The sequence below is a fragment of the Ambystoma mexicanum genome, chromosome 3p, assembly GCF_040938575.1.
Source record: "Ambystoma mexicanum isolate Mex_15411 chromosome 3p, UKY_AmexF1_1, whole genome shotgun sequence".
NCBI classification, from domain to species: domain Eukaryota; kingdom Metazoa; phylum Chordata; class Amphibia; order Caudata; family Ambystomatidae; genus Ambystoma; species Ambystoma mexicanum.
In genome coordinates, this window is record NC_090925.1 from 1,254,380,622 (window position 1) to 1,254,402,349 (window position 21,728).

General features: G+C 43.6%; 1 protein-coding gene across 1 annotated transcript in view; it reads left to right on the forward strand.

The window, feature by feature from the left end:
• LOC138581421 (cytochrome P450 2D15-like) overlaps window positions 1–21,728 on the forward strand; it is a 398,392-nt gene that overhangs the window by 41,385 nt on the left and 335,279 nt on the right. The window contains exon 2 of the mRNA XM_069652737.1: window positions 10,178–10,349. Within this exon, the coding sequence (XP_069508838.1) occupies window positions 10,178–10,349 (172 nt within the window). The remainder of the gene's footprint in view (window positions 1–10,177; window positions 10,350–21,728) is intronic.

The window sequence follows — 21,728 nt, forward strand, 5'->3', positions numbered from 1 at the left end:
GCACATGCCCTATTGAAGTCTAGCTGTTGCTCCAGCTTTTTCTGGCTTTGCAGTAGGGAGTCCAAACCTTCTTGGTGTTCCTTCTGCAAGGCCAGAAATCTGGTATCCTGTTCTGACTTTTCCTTTTGCAGCACATCCATATCCTCCTTTATTTTAGTGATGTACAGTCTGCTGTCCTTTTCTGACTCCTGGCTCCTCTGCAGCCTCTGCTCAGAAGAGACCAGGTCAGATTGGACCTTCTCTAACACCATCTGTTGCCTATTTGCCAGATTTTGGCTTTCAGCACATCTATCCTGCATGTCTCCCATATATAGGTACAGGTATGCTGCTATCCTGGCAATCTTATTGTGTTCCTCTTTGGCTTTAGGAGCCACATATAGTTCACTCAGGGCCACATGTAATGGACCCTGATCTCTATATATATCTGACCCTGTTTCAGTGACCTGTTGTGTGATTGCCTGCAACCACGCATCCTGGCCCTGTTCGGTCCATTCACCTCTCACAAATAGCTTATGCAAGAGGTGCTCTCTGGCCATTTTCATATCTACCAAGGTCGTCATTCTAGAGATTGGTCTCTGTCCTGACTTACAGAAGTTAGTATTTTAGTTTTGCAGAACAGAACTTTTCTTGGAGTGTCCCTTTTGAGGAATGCTTCACAGCGTAATGCAGCGTGGTGATCCGACTGGATGTATGTATCCCGTCAGTTAGCACACTGTATTAAGCTGCACAAATGGTAAATCTAACCCAACGTCTCGGCTCGAGCCCCCACTTTGTAAGAGGATTCAATTCAACACTACAGCTAAGTCAACGCCTAGTCTATAATACTGAATGAAAACCCTTATTGATATATCTTTAGGTCCAGTTCATGCGTTCTGGATGACTACCCCTATATAACACCCCTCTCTTGGAATGACCCTTGATCTTTTTCCAATAGATGGTCATCTCATTCGAGGTGACCAGATCATCAATGTTTTGGATCAACTTCCCATGTTTCAAGGGTTTGTTGTTAGCACATAACATGCCTCTGGTTTTCCAATTAACCAGGTGCTCCACAAACCCGTTCCGTACATAATCCGAATCTGTGATTATGACCAGTTCGTGGAGGTGATGCTGGACAGCAGTGAGGATGGCCTGATGCACAGCCATCAATTCTGCCACCTGACTACTTCGGGGACCAATTTTGTATCCAGCGGAGGGTTCTGGGGACTCATTCACCCATGCATTCCCTACGCCAGCCACCAGTTCTTTCTCCCCGTCGTTGTCAACATGGTAAGAGCATCCATCCACATAGACAGTGGGCATTCCCTCACACTTGTCTTCTTCAAAGACTTTGTGTGGGGAATTAAGGTATCCCTCCATGTTGTCCTTTATTTTTAGACTCTCGTCCTCGAGACAGTTTTCTCTGGCACAATCATGCAAGTCAGCCAGACCTTGCGCGAGGGGACTCTTCTTGTTTTGGCCATATCTGACCTCCACAGGAAAGCCTTGCATTGACAGAATCCAGGAAGTAATTCGGGAATTACTCACATTTCCGGCCCGGATTCTGTCACTTTGGAGATATTGCAGAGGCTGGTGTGGAGTCTCCACTATGATGTGTTCCCTCTGGATAAACGGGCGGTAATTCTTCAATGCCCACACCGTTGCCAGGAGTGCCTTCTCACAATCGTTGAATTTTTCCTCCACAGAGGATAAAGTTTTGCTCGCATAGGAGATTACTTTATTGACCTTGTCATGCTTTTGATATAATACTGCCGTCAAGCACGTATTAGAAAACCCTGTCTCCAGGAAGAACTCCTTGTTTCTGACAGGGTAAGCTAGGCAGGGCGCTTGTGAGAGGCTTCTTTTGAGTTGTTTTACTGCCTCGGATTGTTCTGGACCCCATTCCCACTTGACCCCCCCCTTCAGGAGATGAATCAGGGGTCTGGTGATCTCTGCATAGCCCTCAATGAACTTTCTGCTGTAATTAGTCAGTCCAAGGAGGCTCCTTAGTTCCCGCAGAGTTGTGGGGTCTTTCAGTTTCTGAAGTGCTTCCACTTTCTTTTCCTGGGGACAGAGACCCTGAGGAGTAATCTCATGCCCCAAGAAATTAACACGGGTTCTACACCACTGTGCTTTCTGAAAGGAAAGTTTTGCTCCGGCGGCTCTCAACTGGGTCAGAACATAACGGATCTCCGCTATGTGTTCCTCCACAGATGAACTTTTGATGAGGACATCATCTACATAAGCCAGGTTACCCCTTGCACCCAAGTCGGGCATGGCTTTGTGTAGAAAAATGTTGAATTCATTGCCGGAGTTGAGGTATCCGAAGGGAGTCCGGGTCCAGGTGTACTGCTGGCCCCCAAAGGTAAAAGCCAGTTTGTATTGGTCCTCCCTGCTGACAGGCACAGTCCAGTATCCATTGGTCAGGTCTATTGCAGTGAATACCTGTGACCCCTGGATCTGGGCCAGCCCTTGGTCAATGTAGGGCAGAGGCCATCGGGAAGTATGGACCCGTTTGTTGAGCTCCCTAAGGTCGGCGCAGAGTCTCCACTGGCCGTTTGGCTTCAATATTCCCAGCACCGGATTATTGAAGGTGCTGTGGACTGGACGCATTATTCCCCGGGACTCAAGGTTCTTAATTATTTCCGTAAGGGACTCCATTGATGCGAGAGGCAAGCGATATTGCTTCACAAACACAGGAGTCATGCCAGGGTCCGTGGGGATTGTGGTTGTGTGGATGTCAGTGCGACCACAGTCATATGAGTCTACCGCAAAGAGATCTTGGAAATCCAAGAAAACTTGTTTCAACTTTTGCTTTTGTTCCAGAGTCACACAGGCATCAGCTAGGTTGACTCTCTCTTCCACCATCTGCCTGAAGCCTGGAAAGACTTCTGGTTTGGCTATTTCAGCGGCCTCCTCCAGCAGGGTGGAGAAGTCCCTGGTCAGAGTGCTGATTTGGACCGGAGGCTTCAGGTGGGAAAGGCAGCCCTCATGTACCTGGAAAATCACCTCATCCCTCCTGAAGTCACAAGTCACATCTTCCTTACCATAGGGGCAGGAGGTGTACACCAGGAAGTTCCCCCCATGCCGGGTAAAAATCCTGTCTGGTGTTGCGTTGTCATCACTGTCACTGTCAAAACAGTCCTTGGGGATTGGTCCTAACAGTTCATTTACTAAGTCGATGGAAAAATGTCGGTCATCAACCGCCATTCCAATAATGGTGCCTGCGGCTAGAGTAATACTCTTTAAGTCGCTGTTATCCACCTCTATTGGAATGGTGTCATGTTCTATGTTGACTAATGGTGTTGGGTTTACCCCCAACCCTTGCTGTTGGAGAGAAGCATTTAGATGTATGTAAGCATCAGGGTTTTTCAACTCTTGTCCCCTTTTAACTTTCACTTCCAGGGAGAATTGTCGGGTCCTTTCTGGGATGGTGACTTCCTCTTTAACCTGAATTTCAACTGCATAAGGTAGCAATTGAGCTGACCTAAATGCTTTTTCTGGATCAACAAAACCCATGGGATTATCCGCTAATCGGGACCAAGCTTTGAAGTTTATTAGGTCCAAACTAATGGCAAAGCGATGGAGAATGTCACTGCATAAGTAAAAGGCGGCAGGGACGTCTCGCACGACCCAACAATTGTGGACTATGCTCTTGTTGCCAATGGAGATTTTGAGCATACACCTGCTTGGCAGGAGATGTTTGGAATTAGGTGCTTCCAGGTCCATCTCCCATTTGTCTATCAGTTTGAAGGTGGGAATGGCTGGATCTTTTGGGAGTTGGCGAAACATGGCTTCGCTGATGAAGCTCTTACCGTTGTTCACACACACTCGAGCGAGAACAGAGTCCTTCCCATCATTTAACTGAACAGGGATGAACAACTGCTCTCCAATTTGCTGAATATCAGCCAGGCTCTGAGCTGATTTCACATCTTTCTGGACTATAGGAGTGGGAGTTTCTGATTGTGGATTAGTATAGAATCTCAGAGTGTTTCCTTCCAGCGTGGAGTACCACTTTAGACTGGAAGGAAGGTTGATTTTCAGAAACAGAGAGGACCCCCCATCACCAGTCTGTTGTCCTACTGCTATTACTGTCACGTCTGGAATTTGGCTATTCTGGAAGTGAAATTCTACTTGGTCAGATTTTTGTTCAACCATGTGGCATGTGCCGTTTAAACTAACATGGTTGACACTCTGTTTTAATTTTATTGGTCGGCTAGTCTGGGTCCAGAGGACCTTGTTTACACAATCTATTAGGGGTGACAACCTTCTCAAGGGTCATTCCAAAGTAGAGGGGCCAGACAAAACTGGAAATGACTTAGCTGATCAGCTGGCCAAAACCGGGGCCATCTAAGGAGATCTAATTGAGATTGAGTCCCTGTTGGGGGAAATCCAGGTCACTGCTATCACTAGGTCCCAGACAAATGCTCACAACGACCTTTCAATTGCACAATGGAGTAAGGAGACCCCTGATGCTGATTTGATTACCGCTCAGAAGGGGGATCCAATAATTGGTAAATTTTACCAGCACCTTGAGGACCCTGAGAACTTTCCCCTGACGGATACCGATTACATTGGGAAAGAGGACCTAAGAGTGTTGATGAAATGTCCAAAAATGTTCCGGATCCAAGACGGTTTGTTGGTAAGGAAATCCAAAGCTGGCCACGACCAGTGGGTGGTTCCTACCTCATTCCGAAGCCTGATGTTAAGTCACGCCCATGATGCGGCCACCGCCGGTCATAGGGGGTTTCACACAACATTGGAAATCTTAAGAGAGGTTGCATACTGGCCACACATGGGCCAGGACCTCAACCAATATTTGAAGGGTTGTCTTGTGTGTGCACAATTTCAGCCGACATCCCTCACACACCGGGCGCCTTTACAAAAGAGGGGAATGACACTGCCATGGTCAGATTTACAAATCGACTTTGTAGGCCCTGTGATTCGCTCGGCTAGGGGGAATAAGTACATGTTGACTGTGACATGCTTGTTTACCAAGTGGGTGGAATGTCTCCCAGCCCCAAATTGCAAGGCAGAAACTGCAGCTGCCTTGATGATTAACCACATCTTTTCCCGTTTTGGTCTACCTCAAAGGATTGAGTCAGACAGAGGTAGCCACTTCACCAGTGAAGTAATGACAAAGATGTGGGAGATACTGGGGGTCAAAAGGAAGTTGCATATTGCTTATCGGCCAGCTTCTTCTGGGGCAGTAGAGAGATATAACCGGACAATTGTGAGCATATTAAAGAAGTTTGTGGCAGATTCTGGGCCAAGTTGGGATATCCGATTACCTCTGGTCCTAATGGCCATCAGATCTACCCCTTCATCTGCAACCAAAATGTCACCATTTGAGTTGATGACTGGGCGCAAGATGGTGCTTCCTCAGCATTTGCTCTACAGGACCCAAGAGCAGACACTGATAAATGCCTCCACTACTCATGAGTATGTAGAGAATTTAAGGAAACACCTCCAACATGCTTTTGCTTATGCTCAGCGGAATCTAGAAAGATCGGCTGATAGCATGAAGACCCATTATGACCTGAAAACTTCCAGGAAGGAATATCAGGTGGGAGACCGGGTCTATCTATACAACTTCCAAAGGAACCAGGCCAAGCAGCGCAAATTTTTGCCTACATGGAAGGGACCCTTTGAGATCGTCGATAAGATCTCCCCTGTGGCCTACAAGATCCGCATCCCCAAAGGCGGTTCGGCAGAGGGGGAAGACAAGTGGGTCCACATAAACCAGTTGAAATGTTGCCATCCCAGGCACACTCTGCAACAACTGGAGGAATCCTCTGGAATCCTAGCGGGTACTGTATCAGACTAATTCAGTTCCAACCATAAAACATACCACATCTAGTCTCGAAAATATTGTGAGTTGCATGAAACTGTCTCTTAGTTATATATTTGTTTTTTCAAAATAAGAATGTAATGTTTCGTTATGATGAAATGCATATGCTGCCCCACTATCTCAACAGTGGTGGAAAAACGTCTATGAGTAGGTATTGCCGCTCTTCCTTTGTCGTCCTAGGAGAAAGAAAACCGGGAGACGGGCCAAGGAGGACGATCCGGAGACCGGGAGCAGAGACGCAACGGGCCCGGGGTACCGCCCAATCTTCCCATCAGGACCGGCGAGGAGAACTGATCGATCTGACCGGATGGAGAGGAAGATGCTGAACTGTGCCATCTACAGAATTGGAAGAAGATAATGTGGACATACCAGCGCCAGGGTTCAAAACCTCCCTTGCAACCGACTCCCCCTCGACTCAAGTCAAAGCGCAGTCGGGCGGGGGGGTTTGTGGAGGGTTTTGACCCATGTGGAATCATTAGACGGGGTGAATGTGGGGATTAAGCTGTCGCTGCCCATCATTTTGCCCCAGAACAAAAATAAATCGTTGGAGTGGGTAAAGATGGGGATGCGCTGTCGCCGCCCATCATTTCATCCCAGAATCCAGGAGAGCTGCGCAGTTGTGCGCACACCAAAATGGTTACCTAACTTGCCACCCACCAGTGTAAAGAAAGGTCTTTGTTAACAAAATCCACTGTTACTGATGTCAAAAAGTTGCTGAAATCGTGACTCATTGGACCACTTTAAAGATTCAACCCTTTTTGTGGGGTTCCACATAACCATCTTACTATAAGGAGCCCCATCAAAACAATGTTAAGCAAGGATTTACTACCATGTAAGAACCATTCCTGTTTAGAATGCATTAATCCAAGAAAATTCCAAAGTTGCATGCAGTGCCAACAAAATCCCGATGGTGGCGCTAGCGGTCTAAACTCTGACAGGAGAGCTGTTTTGCAAGATTGTCTAAATGCAAAGAAAAGGGGTCTTATTTCATCAAAGGTTCAAAGGGGTTGCCTGTCTGGGAACTATTGACACTTCAGAACTCAACACAAGAAGCCAGGAAATAACAGGGTTCTGTTAATTAAATGCAAAGTGGCCCCCTGGCCTCCTGATGTGAGCTTGCCGGACACCACACAAAGGACCCTTTCCTCTGAAAGGAATATGTTAATTCTGGATGTTTGCTGTCAACAAAGATCTGCCAGCCAGCAGAGATCTGTGACTGACCCACCCAAGTCTTGGAGGCGGACCTCAACACTCTGAGGACTGAATTGGAAGTAAAATATATATTTTACAAAAACACTGATAACTCTTTGTAATCAAATGACAGAAATGTATAACTTTGAGAGCTTTAATTTAAAAAATGTACCTTTAATTCAAGACTAAACTCGAATTTGTGTGATGTTCTGGGGCAAAACCCCATTGTTTATTAATATTACAGACTCCCTGTTTCAGCTAGACAAACGAAAATGCATTGGTATGTGGGTAGATATGTGAGGAACAGTTGTATAAAATTTAATGAAGATCCAATGTTGTTTAGCACATTAAAAAGTGCTAGAAGTTGCCATTTGTGAATGCAAGCTCCTAGAAACAGCAGATTTGGACAGAGACATGGCTAAATTCAGCCACACCATGTATATGTAATTTCAAGCAACTGTGTAACTCTGAAGTATGTATTTTGATCATATATAGATTTGGGTGCACAGATGATAAGGGAGGTTCTTCAAGAGATCATAAATGGCTGACATCACTCTGACACAACTTAGTTCGCCAATCAGGGGACGAATGAAAGTTTGACCAATTAGAAGCTGAGAGAGAGGTAGGGTCAGTGATGCTAGAACACACCCACATTCTAAACACATAAAAGCAGACAGACAGGACAGAGAGGGACTTTCCAAATCCATCTGCAGCGGGACGCTCTGCCGGAAAAATCCATACTTACCTCCATCAAACCTCCAGAGAGCCAAACTAGAGACTTCAATCTATCCAGAACTAGAGACCCAGACCAGAGAACCAGAGAGAGCTGACCCAGATCACTGTGAAGTGCAGAGACCAGAGGCGAGTTTAAAACCCTGACCAGATCCGTGATGAGGCCCATTTAATTCAAGAATATAGTGTGAGTACCCAGCAGAACTGTGTAGAACCAATCTCTTAGTTTAAATTCATCTAATTCAATCTATTTAACCTAAGTAGAACTGCCTCCTAGCTGTCACCTGTCATTTCTAGTTGCAAGCTGCACTTGTCATTTTGAGCTTTTGAAATTTGCAAACCCAAAAACGACCTTTATTAAATCGCTCATATCTCCGCGACCGTTTGGGCTAGAGACGTGCAGTAACTTTCCTCTGATAGCTTGAATCGTAGCTTTGAATCGCACCAAGAACCGCATTCCTACCCCTTATAGTTTTACCGCAATCGCGGAACACGCATCCGCGAATTTTACCGCGATTTGCAATTTCTTCACATGTAAAAACTGCTGCTGTTTGCTTTCCATTTGCCAGAAATTCGTTTAACCTGCTAACTATCCCTGCATCATTGCTAGTGTGAGCCTGGACTAATATTAACTAGATACCACTCACCCTGAACCTCTGAAAGGGAATTAAAAGCGTTTCCAGCATATTTCTCATTCATTGCCAGCACATATCAAAGCAATTTGGGCCTGTGATTTCAAAACTCCTATCTGTTTTCTGTTGTCTAAGCTTGCTGGATTGAACTGATTACATTGATTGCATTTCTGAGAGCTGTGTGCTTTCCTCCCATTTCCTTGCATTGCATAAAGAGGGGGGGAGTGAATAGCCAGAGAAAAGTGATTACATTGTTTGGTTGAAATCATATTGAGTATTTTCTGTACTGCATTCATTGAATATTGCATCCACCTGAGCTTACATAAAGCATCCTCTACCACATTATACTTAGTTCCTATTTACCAGTGTGCTACCTTATCCATTTCATGTCAACTCATTAGTAATTATAAAGAAGTGTGCTAGTGCCAGATTCTCCGTTGTTGATTTTTATCATATCAGATTAAGTGTGCTATTCAATTATTAATTTATTATAAAGTGGGATATATATACCTATTGTTTAAATTATCAAATAAACCTTTTAACTTGCAAAACAGAACTACTTCTTGGCTCCGTGGGGTCAGGGGGATTCCAAGAGAGGGGTGTTATATAGGGGTAGTCATCCAGAACGCATGAACTGGACCTAAAGATATATCAATAAGGGTTTTCATTCAGTATTATAGACTAGGCGTTGACTTAGCTGTAGTGTTGAATTGAATCCTCTTACAGTTCCAGCTTCTGGTATTAATATCTGTATTCTGGTTCCAAAGCCTTTTGACTTCAAACTTCAACTTATTACATGCTTTAAATATTTCAGCAATCTCTCCCTAAAGGTCCCGATCTCTTCACTGTGCCGATCCTTCCTTCAAGGGTGGTGACTTTCCTGGAAAGCTCAGATATGGTAATCATTATCTTTCCAACATCTTTGGCAAATTTGGGCAAATATGTCTCCAGAGCTAGGAATATCCTGCACCATTTCACTTTTAGGCATTGAAGCACCTGTTTGGGCTTCATGATGGTTGGGTTGTCAGTGTCCTAAGAACGTTTCTTCTGTTGGGTGCCCATCTATGTGGCTCAATTCCGGCCCGATCACGGTCAGGCTCAGATCATTTAACTGAAATCTAGTCAGTAGCAGATACATGAATAGGTTGCGGAGCAAGATCGCAGAGTCTAATCAGCTGCTCTGTTGCCAAGCATTCTAAAATCCTGATGTTCCCGATTTTATTTTTAAAGTTAGAAAATTGATTATACATTCCTTTTGAGCAAATAAGTACGGCAGGGTTTGGGCAATGCATAACTTAATTTCAACCAAATGATATTGCAGTTGTGCATCTATATATGGTTGACAGTCCATGCACATCCTGAGATTTCAAAGGGTCAAAGCAGATAAAGCAGATCTGGATTCCTGTGGTGCATGTGTAATTAGGTCTGGTTCTCTCCAGCCGCCATTCTTCTCATAATAACAAAATCCCACTGTGCCATTATAATGCTAAGTGCTTGTATTCATTATATCTTTGTTACTGTTTTGTGGTGGGGTTAGCTCTCTGGTATCTCAGCTTATTCCACCAATCACTCTCTATAGGAACCAAGGTTGCAAATGTTACTATTGGAAGTTTTCAAAATAAAATCATATTTTTGCCTGTTTTTGCTTCATGTAAATGTGTCAATAAGTGTCCATCTAGATTTCTCTGAAGAAAGGTTTTTGAATATCGCCCCGTAATATTGTAGTTCCATGCTAAAATGTTCATGCTAAATAGCAAGATGATTACATTGAAAAACCCTCTGCTCCTTCCAGCTTAGTAAGAAGTATGGGAACACCTTCCGACTTCAGATGGGTTGGACTGATATGCTGATCGTGAATGGGTACGAGGCAGTCAAAGATACCCTCATCAACAAATCTGAAGATACGGCCGATCGTCCAACCATACCGCTATTTTCCAAGTTGGGACACAAGAAGAACTGTGAAGGTGAGTAGGAATGAAAGAGCTACTTGTATATATTTGAAGCTCAGTGTAGCCCAGGTAGAGTGTTAACTGTCGGAAAAAGCCATACAGTATAATGCAAAGTGATCAGAAGATCAAACTCTCTCCACTAAGAGTCGATAGATGGGGACTGATTTCCAAGCCATGCCGCCACGAAGACAGAAATCCTGCCCTCTCAAGGATTTCCCATTAGTGTTAAAAATTACGAGATGAAACAAGATCTGTTAACAGTGGTACAGATGAGATTTTGAGAGTAAATGTGATTTCAGGGAGTAACAATTTGTTTTTTTCTTTTGCAAGAAAGTAAAGATGATGCCTCATTCCGAGTATGGCGGTAAGGGATAGCGGCCACCGCTAACGAGAGCGGTGGCGGTAATCCCTTACCGCCATACTCCGAGTTCCCTTAGCGCCATGGTGCTTTTAACACCTGCTTTTAGCAGGCGTTAAATACCATGGCGCTAAGGGACCTTGATGTTAATTACGCCACCGTAATTTACGGTGGCGTAATTGACGCCTTCCCCACTCCCATTATGCCCTATGGGGCAAGAATGGGAATGGGGAAGGGTAAATGGGGATTGGGGAATTACCGCCCCGCCAACCTTGGAATGGGGCGGTAATTCCGCCAACCACCAAGGCGCTGCCGGTCCGGGTACGGCGTCAACCAAGGCGTTAATAGCGCCATTGGTTAGCGCCGTACTCGGAATGAGGCCCATGTGACATCCAAACGATGCTTGCAAAAAGTTACAAGTTTGTGGATATCATTGTGATGGAGCAGCGGTACACATTGTGACAGAAAAGCAAGTTTGCCTCACAAGTAATAGATAAAACATTGGGTGCAGTAGCATAAACACCCTCTCACAAATGGAACAGATCAGCGCTAACATACTGAGCTTCCCCTGCGTGCAAAGTATAGGCGCCACCGTAATACCGTTTATCACATTGACTACAAGTTAAGGTTGAATAGATGTTTAAACTAGACGTAACAAACTCATCTGTGCCACAGATAGGGTGTTGTGGTGGAAATATGTCACGCACTGCTTTTATAATTAGAGTGTAAATTAAAATGTAAGCGTGAAAATATTTGCATTTGTATACGACTGAAAACCAGGATATGACTAAACTTGAAAATGAATAGAACCCAGAAGAAACAAAAAACAGTTGTGTAGCAGACGTGTGGCTTCAAACAATGGCCCTCATTACGAGGTTGCTGTCAACCCCGTATTACTGTTACCGCCGCCTGACATCACAGTGCTACTGGGATATCACAAGCGGCTGTGGTACGGTAAATCCCCATTCGCATGGAGTTCCTTAGGAGCCATCCCATTGGAGATACAGGAAATAGAAAAAGAACTGAGTGATCTGTTAGGTCAACAAGAATTAGATACCGTACTGTTGGATATTAATCAGAAACTTGTAGACTACAAAACTGAATAAGAAGCATAAATGATCAGAAAGTTCAGATGCAACATCTAAGATTATCTGAACGAAGAGGTTTATATGTGGATGGGCAAAAACAGACCACCCCAAAGAAGACGACAACAGGGTAGCTCCACAGACGTGACAAATTCAGAACCTGAGACTACAAGTGAACAAGAAGCACCCGTAAGGGGCATCAGGAACTCATATGGGATAGGTGAAGGAAATGTAGCTCAAGACACAACATCTGGAGTGACTTTTTTAGGGATTGCACCAGAAGGAAGAGAACGTGGAGAGGGAAAAGGAAATCAAAGAGGAGGAGGGGGGATAACATGACAACAGTAAAAGAAAACCTACTAGTACATCTATCTAGTAGAATTCTGAGCAGTGCTGAAATAAACACCCTTCAAAGGGGTTTGAATGTTGTCCCTACATATAGCACCACCCTTTTTGACATGAAGGTGAAGCTATTTAGATTTGTGAGGAAACTTAAACTTAAATTCTTTTTTGAATAGTGGAGACCGACCATATGGACATAATGGACCAAGAAGAACAGATGCAGGAATTTAGAAGTAAAAGTACTTTTATGCCCTCTATCAGTATACCATCTTTGGACATTTTTCACAAACAGGTCCTCAAAGACCTCAATAAAGTCTCATACAAATATCCTAAACATGTAACCTGAGACCACACGAATATTACTTACTGAAGAATCTCTATAGTGCCAAAAACATAATAGGCCGCCCAGCATACAAGGGTGGAGCTCTTGTGCTTATGGACACCACTGATTACATCCAAGACTGTGATAGACAGCTGAATGACACAACAGTTCATGCTAGATTGGACTCAGACCCTACAATTACTATAATGAATACCTTGACAGAGATCCTGGCTAAAGCCGAAGACCTGGGGTGGATAAACCATCACACCAAGACATTTCTTCAAGCTGCTCACCCAAGAATCCCCAACTTCTACGCACTGTCTAAAATCCATAAACATTCAACTAACCCTCCAGGGATACCCATTGCGACAGGCATGAAAAGCATTCTCCAACCCCTAGGTAAATATATTGACTTCTTTCTCCAACCCATAGTCCAGAAAACCAATATGTATATTAGGTACAGAACACACTTTCTGTATCAATTGAAGCAAATCCCCCATACTGAATCTATCATGTTTACAATTGACGTGAAGAGTTTATACACGTCTATACCACATGACTTAGGCATAGAAGCAATCAAATGGTTTCCCCTGAATGAAGGAGAGATGAAGGCATCCAAAGAATGTATTATCATTTTATTACAGTTCTTGTCTGAGAACTCGTACTTTCAGTTCAAAGATGCATTTTCTCTTCAAGTCTTGGCCACCTTAATGGGGACAAACATGGCCCGCACATATGCAAACTGTTTTATACACATAGTTGAAAGGGAGTATGTATTGGATCACGCCATCTGGTGGAACTACCTGTCTATGTGGGTTTGCTACATAGATGGCTTTTTTTGGATATGCAAAGGGATATTAGATTTGGAAGGATTCTTAACATATCTCAACAGTATAGACCAAGGATCCAATTTGCGAGTAAAAATTCAGAACATTGCATACATTATTTGGATGTGAAGATTATACCATGAGAGCGTAAATACACATCTAATATCTTCAGCAAAGAAACTGGCTGCAATAATATATTACATGGGCTAAGTTTCCACCAACCCAGCCTCATAAAAAATGTGCTCTTTAGCCAGATGTAACGGGTGGGAAGGATTGTCGGTGACACTCAATATTATGAGGATAGGAATTCAAGAATGGGTGATACATTTTTTGCCAGAGGTTACAGACCCAAGGAGCTCAGTAGAGCAAGAAAAAGGCTAGCTAAGGTCAAACAAATGTACTTACTTAATGGGAACAGAAAAAGAGCCCCCTGTACTGATTTATGTATCCGAACGCTTGATCCAAAGTGACCATATTAAATCAATCCTTAAAAAGAATTGGAGGACTCTCACATGTGGCACAAAAGTAGAACATTTGTTTTGAGAATTACTGATTTTTTGCCTACAAAAGAAGCACAAACCTGAGGGATCAAATGCTTAAATCTAGACCAGCCCAGAAGCCATCACTGACCAAACAGACAGGCACGTTTCCATGTCTGCACTGCACCAACTGTGCGTTTGTAACAAAAGGCAATGTTATAAACCATCCATGATCTGGAGAGAAAATTTCAATTAGTAGCTTTGCTACATGTCATACCAATAATGTGATTTATGCCATCAAATGCCCTTGTGGGTTATATTACGTTGGACAATCTACAAACCATGCAAGCAAAGATGGGACTACCGGTCCTGCATTAGGACCAAGAATGCTAATTCAGCAGTGGCCAGGCATTGGCTAGAGAAAAGACATGACATTTCACAGATACAATTCCAGGTGGCGGAGGCGAACTTCAAAACAAAAAATACATGAAGATGTGGCAAAGAGACTAGACCAAAGGGAGACCTGCTGGATCAAAAGACTGGATTCCCTAACCCCAGGAAGAATTAGATTGTCAGACCCAGGCCACAGTTATTAATCTAGGAAGCAGAATTTGGTGTCCAGGGTGTGCAATGTTGCAGATATATCAATCAATAACAGAAGTGAGGCATTGTGGTTGTCTAAAGTCCAGTGCAGACAATCCCTAAGATCAAGCAAAGCAGTCTCAATGCCCTGATTTGGTTGAAAACCTGATTGCAAATCATCTAGATATTTATGTGTCACTATACATTTTGCTGAGTAGCAAATATTATCTTGTCAAGAATCTTCATAAGATATGGGCATTTGGTGAAGGGCCAATAATTACATGGCAAGTCCAGGCCCAAAGAAGGTTTTTTTCAAAAGATGGGAGATCCATGACAACTAAGGAGGGTGAAGAAGACAGCGGGAGAGGGGCCTGTTTACAAACGTAACCAAAGATGGAAACACTGGGTCAATGCATCCCTCTACAATATGGGTTTCCTGGGCAGAATGCAGGTCATAGAGTAGTGATAGTTTGTTGCAATTGTTCAACCAATTTAACTTCAAAATCAAATGGCAAAAAAGCAGAATCAACGTCTCGTTCAGAGTTGTTGTTGGGATAAATGACAACAGGGTCTGAATTTTTATTATTAGAGTTGGTAGGTAGACTTGCAATGGATTGCCAAATCCGAGGAACCTTAGAATCCATGGTTGAATGAATTCCTTGTAACTATGCTGACATAATGGGTCATGGGTATTTTCTAAAAGCAGTAAAGTTTAAAAAAATGATTTCTGAGAGTTGCCAGCAGAGATATTTTTAGAGGTAAAGAAATCCTTCTTTGCAGATATAATATCTAATTTATATTTGGATCAGACAACTCTTGAATTAGAATAATTTGCATCAGATTTATTTTTAGACCATTTACGCAAGAGTTATACAGTATTATGGTGTTGTTTTTGAAGTTCAGCTGAAAACCAGGCTGGTAGTAATGGCTTACATTGACGTTTAGAATTTGTAATAAGAGATAAAGTGTAATTATAAAATCTAAATTGCTTATCAAGGTCATTTTGTAAACTCCAGGAGTTAAGGGCCGAAGTTATAATAGACAAAAAAGAGTCTGAATTTAAAATAGATAATTTGCTACTCTTTTTATCTGAAGAGTGTTCTGACGATGGGCAATGTGTCTAAGAGTAAATTAATTGAAACTTAATGGACTAAAGGTCAGTCCAGTCAAGGTCAACCACCAATGAACGTTTCAGAGTGATGTTTTTTGATAAAATCCAGTTGAGTTGGTTACCTTTCAAATGTGTAGGGCCAGTATTCAATACGATGAAAGTAGTAGATTCTGCAAAATTCAGTAAATAGGAGGCATGAGTATCTAAATGGTCATCTGCCCAGCTATTAAAATTGTTTAGAACCAGGAACTTATTCGAAAAACAATGAAATGGATAGTAAATAGTCAAACGGTCAGAATTTTTTTTTTAAGATTGTGGTGGGTGATAATAAAATAGAAAAGAATCAGCATCAATAGGTGAGAGACTTCGGTTGCCTGGTAAAAATTCACAGGAGCACTTTTTAGTAGAATTGTTTTGGCAAAGGTTAATACTATGTCAGGACCACCACCTTTTTAATATAATAATTATATAATATAACCTGTCTAAGTGAATACGTTGATAACCAGGAGGTGTAAAGTCAAGCTCAGAGGGGCCAGCGGTACCTTTCAGTCATAATTCTGTGATAAAAAAAAGATATCGTAGTTGGTATCGAAAATAAAATCATGGATAAAAGTAGAGTGATGATTGTTCATACATATTGGGTGGCATTTGTGCAACCAGCAAGGGCATGTTTTCTTACTCTGGCATGGCATCTCATACTGGCGTTAAGGATGAAAGCTAAGATGATAAACATGTCAAGACTGTCTACCACAACATAAGCCAATATAGCTGTGTAAGAAAACGTTCCTCCTGTGGCATTGCATTTTTTATTGGCAATAAGGGCAATCTCTCTTCTTCTGTTACTTTCCAAAATTCTGAATCAGTTGGTTCATTCTCAGATTGCTTCCTATCTTGAACATCACTATCTAATTCCTGAGCACCAATCTGGCTTCTCCCTCTTCACTTTACTGAGACTGCTCTTCTCTCTGTCTCTAACTCACTCCTGTCTACTTGTCACTCCAAACTCTCATCAATTTTCATCCCACTAGATCTTTCTGCTGCTTTTGACACAGTTGAACACACCACACCCACCACACCACTCCACACCCATTCACACTCTACTGTCCCTAGACCTCTCTGAGACTCTCTTACAATGTTTTAACTCATCTTTGACTGACTGTTCCTTTTCCATCTGCTGGGCTGACAAACTATCTTCCACCTTTCCGCTTCCTCATGGTATACCCCAGCGGTACGTCCTTGGTTATCTACACTTTTTATACTGCACATTCCCTCTATCTCCTTTTTTATCTTTTGGTTTTCCTCCCCTTCTACGCTGACGACTCGCAAATCTTTGTCTCCTTTTCCAACACACATCATTCTATCATCCCTTCATGCGTTTTGGTAATCCAGTCATGGATGCATGCTAACTTCCTGCACATCAACCCCTCCATAACAGAGTTTCTTTTCTTTCCATCTTCTTCCATTCCATATTCCCCTTTTTCCATTCTCTCCCCATCTCATATTCTCCTTTCCACTTCAACCTATAAATAGGGTGTCTACTTTGATTCTTCCCTCTGCTTCAATCTGCACATCTCCAGCACTGCCCCCTGTCACTATTATCACTTCAACATTCTCAAGCCTGTCCTTTTTATCCTTTCACACAACCAAACTGCTCTTCTTTATGCTTTTTCTTTCCTGCCTTAGCTATTGATTGGCTTTGCTTATTGGATTACCTGCCTGCCAACCCCCTGCTCTATCTTTACATCCTCAATTCATACACTCTGCTGTCTTCTGCATCTATATCCACCTCCTTTTCATTTTTGTCCTTACTACCCTTTGAATCTCGCCTTTTCATTCACTTCCTCCTCATGGTAGTCAAAGGCATACAGGGCCTTGCTTCCGTTTATCTTTACTCTCCCGTAACTCTATGTCCCATCCCGCTTTCTCTCCGCTCTCAAAACCAACACTTGCTTGCAGTTCCTAAGCCTCTATGTGCTTCATCCCACTTTTGTTCTTTTGCTCTCCAAGTCTCCCAAATATTGGAATTCCCTCCCTCAGCACATGTAGTCCTGTTCTACTTTTCCACTTTTCACTTTAACTTAAAAAATTGTCTTCATTCATCTAACCGTTAATTGATATGAAAGAGCTCCATCATTACTATAATATACTATTTGTAACCTGTGCATCGTTTTGCCAAAAGCGCTTTATAAATCAATAAAAAACAGATACAAACAAAAAGCCTACATGAGAATGTTTGTACATGGCCATACTGGCCTACATTGTTGCAGCAAGCCTGGACACATTTTCTTACTGTGGCATGGCATTTTTGTAATGCCATTAATGGACAAGCCACCATGCTCTTATGTGGGGATACTAGAATAGATAGTCAGAGTTAGCATGGTCATGTTTTCTTATGATTGCATTAATGGCATTAGTGTTAAAGCATTTAGTGTAATTACAGGAACGCAGACCTGTGTTAGTAATGATTGTAACTCAATGTATAAAGTAAATAAGAGAAAATCTGGGAAAATTCACAGGCGCAGGGGAGAAAATACTACTCTGGCACCAAAAGTCGCCAGTATGTAATCACAAAAAAGTGTCCTAAATTAGTGGACACTCGCACCCTTTGCACACCTCATATAGTAAGAATTTAGTCTGTCAGGTTTTATTGGCTAAAGAGCTGATTTTTTATGGTTTAAGGAAAGATAATGGGGGTCCTTATAAGTGTGCCAGTCCGGGAACTACTGTACCAGTAAGTTTGCTGGTACCGTAGTTCACGGACCAGCAAACTACGAGTTCTGCTCCCGGGTGCCATTACGGCACCAGGTCTGACCTGGCAGCCGTCCGGCACCAGCGAGCAGAACTTGATGGCAGCACCGGCACCATTATTAATGGTGCTGGTGCTACCGTGCTCCCCATTCCCATTGAGCCCTCTGCGGCTCAAATGGGAATGGGGACTAACAATTACCGGCACCCGGCAATGGGTAATTACCGGGTCCGGCAGGGTCGGAATACCCCGGTAATGGCCCATTGCCGGGTGCCAGTATTTTTACGAGTTTGGCAGCAGCCGCGCTGGTTTTACAGGCATGGCTACCGCCAAACTCGTAATGAGCCCCAATGTATTCAAATTCATGTAATAAGTTTTCATACATTTTGTAATATCACATTCCATCACAAGAAATGTTCAAACAATAGGAAACATATAAATAATATTCGTGCAATTTCAATTGAAAGTGGAGCTTGACGTGTTTCGTGTCCTGTAATCCTTTATCAGGAGCAAATTATTCATTAGGTTCATATTTTCAAGCTTCAACTCCTATCTGCAAAGTGAGCCAAATGTTCTAGTAAGTATGATGTTTAAATAAATATGATGTTTTTAAATGAAGACAAGTATCGTTCAGTTCAATGGTATAAATATGTCACCTAATTAGCTGTTACAAGATGGCCCCTTGGTGATCAATTTACTTCTTTGGACATATGTCATCTCTAGAAGTGGATATAGTAACCTGAGTCGTGTCTTCAGTTCTGTGAAGAATGTATACATATATAAGAACAGGGGTTGTCTTGTGTAGTCTGTCTAAAACAAATCCACAAAGTGGAAAGAGGAAATGTACCTCTATAATGGAATCTTGGCTCAATCATGAAGGAGAATGGTTGTACGCCTGGGGAGACCAACATTGTGCACCTAATATAGAAACTGTCATAAAAATGTCTAATGATGATGAATGGGTAGCAGACTAATTGTGATTGAATAAATATTAAAGGACATGAAAATGTTGGTCATCTTACCTCATAGACTGAGAAGACTTGCAAATATGGTGGATGAAGCAGGTGGATCACTGCAAGATAAGCATATTTGACCACTATGATTCTCTGTGTAGTTCAAGATCGATATGCAAATAAGGGAAACTTAGATAAGTAGAAGACTGTCTCTATGGAATAGATTCTAGGGAAATGTAGACATATGATTATGAGACAAGTGTATTCCAACTCAATCGCATGGGTTTCATGACGGAACATCATGACAAGTAGTACCTAATCCCATTCAGACAGGCATTGCTATGGACACCCCTACACGAACTGAGCTTCTGTTTACCTATGATGTCAACATGCACCATTGCATGCTGAACGTCATCCACATACTGCCATTTTGAACGTCAGATATCTCGCAGCTCCCTAACTTGTGGCAACACTCGCAGCAACTTCACTCTTCTATAAACTGTTAGAATATCTTCCTTAGAAACCGTCTTCTACTTATCCAAGTTTCCCTTATTTGCCTATAACTACAAAGTGTGTTGTAAAATGTGTTGAGAAACCCCCCACCTCAAACTCACCTTGGCTTCTTCGAGGTCCCTCACTATGCTAGGTGGCTCTCACATATTAATGGAAAATGTTTGCGCCCCACCAATTAAAATATTCACCAATTGGCACTTCTCAGCCCATGACTGTCTCCTCCAGGAAGCAAAGATTACTGGATCCAGAAAATCCTATAATTGGGCAGGTCATGATTGCACTGGCATATGCTCAATTTCTAGAGGGTTGTCTTTCCCTTTTAGGCTTCAACATTAACTAAGCTTTTCAAGATATGTGTTGACTGGCGTTAATGTCGCAATGTAATACCATCTGTATCAGCTTGCCATGAGAACGGAGGAACAGAACACTGCTACACAAGGAAGATTAGCCACAATCAGGTGTATCTTGAAGCAAAATAACACATGGTGAGTGTTCTGGGGACAAGGGTACCCACTTAAGTTATATAGGTCTACTTGGCACTGTCGTAGTATCTGCAGTATCTGGTTCCTAAGAGCAGGATCAAATGCATCTACTCTGTGGTCAAAATGATATTACGTGGAGTTGGAAGCTGAGGTGGAAGCAGTCTGGTGCAGTCCCCCTGTGCTGTGCAGTCTGTTGGCCATGGCTTTTGGTGCCTGTGGGAGGAGACTATCGTTTAAAAACCACCAAACACCGCAGAGCGGTCGCAGAGTTGGAAGCTGAGGGGGAAGCAGTCTGGTGCAGTCCCCCTGTGCTGTGCAGTCTGTTGGCCATTTGCTGTTGGTGCCTGTGGGAGGAGACTATCATTTAAAAACCACCAAACACCGCAGAGCGGTCGCGGAGTTGGAAGCTGAGGTGGAAGCAGTGTGGTGCAGTCCCCCTGTGCAGTACAGTCTGTTGGCCATTGCTATTGGTGCCTGTGGGAGGAGACTATCGTTTAAAAACCACCAAACACTGCGGAGCGGTTGCAGAGTTGGAAGCTGAGGTGGAAGCAGTCTGGTGCAGTCCCCCTGTGCTGTGCAGTCTGTTGGCCATTGCTATTGGTGCCTGTGGGAGGAGAGTATTGTTTAAAAACCACCAAACACCGCAGAGCGGTCACAGAGTTGGAAGCTGAGGTGGAAGCAGTCTCGTGCAGTCCCCCTGTGCTGTGCAGTCTGTTGGCCATTGCTATTGGTGCCTGTGGGAGGAGACTATCATTTAAAAACCACCAAACACTGCGGAGCGGTCGCGGAGTTGGAAGCTGAGGTGGAAGCAGTCTGGTGCAGTCCCCCTGTGCTGTGCAGTCTGTTGGCCATTGCTATTGGTGCCTGTGGGAGGAGACTATCGTTTAAAAACCACCAAACACCGCAGAGCGGTTGCGGAGTTGGAAGCTGAGGTGGAAGCAGTCTGGTGCAGCCCCCCTGTGTTGTGCAGTCTGTTGACCATTGCTATCGGTGCCTGTGGCACCGTTTAAAAACCACCAAACACCGCAGAGCGGTCGCAGAGTTGGAAGCTGAGGTGGAAGCAGTCTGGTGCAGTCCCCCTGTGCTGTGCAGTCTGTTGGCCATTGCTATTGGTGCCTGTGGGAGGAGACTATCATTTAAAAACCACCAAACACCGCGGAGCGGTCGCAGAGTTGGAAGCTGAGGTGGAAGCAGTCTGGGGCAGTCCCCATGTGCTGTGCAGTCTGTTGGCCATTGCTATTGGTGCCTGTGGGAGGAGACTATCATTTAAAAACCACCAAACACCGCAGAGCGGTCGCGGAGTTGGAAGCTGAGGTGGAAGCAGTCTCGTGCAGTCCCCCTGTGCTGTGCAGTCTGTTGGCCATTGCTATTGGTGCCTGTGGGAGGAGACTATCGTTTAAAAACCACCAAACACCGCGGAGCAGTCGCAGAGTTGGAAGCTGAGGTGGAAGCAGTCTGGTGCAGTCCGGGGCAGCACAGTGCGGTATGCGGTAGGCTCGCCCCCTTGAATGGAGGACGCTGGGCGCCGCCTAAGGAGTGCATGTCAGAGCCGTGAAGACTCTGGCTTGGACATGAGGAATCCTATCAAGCAACC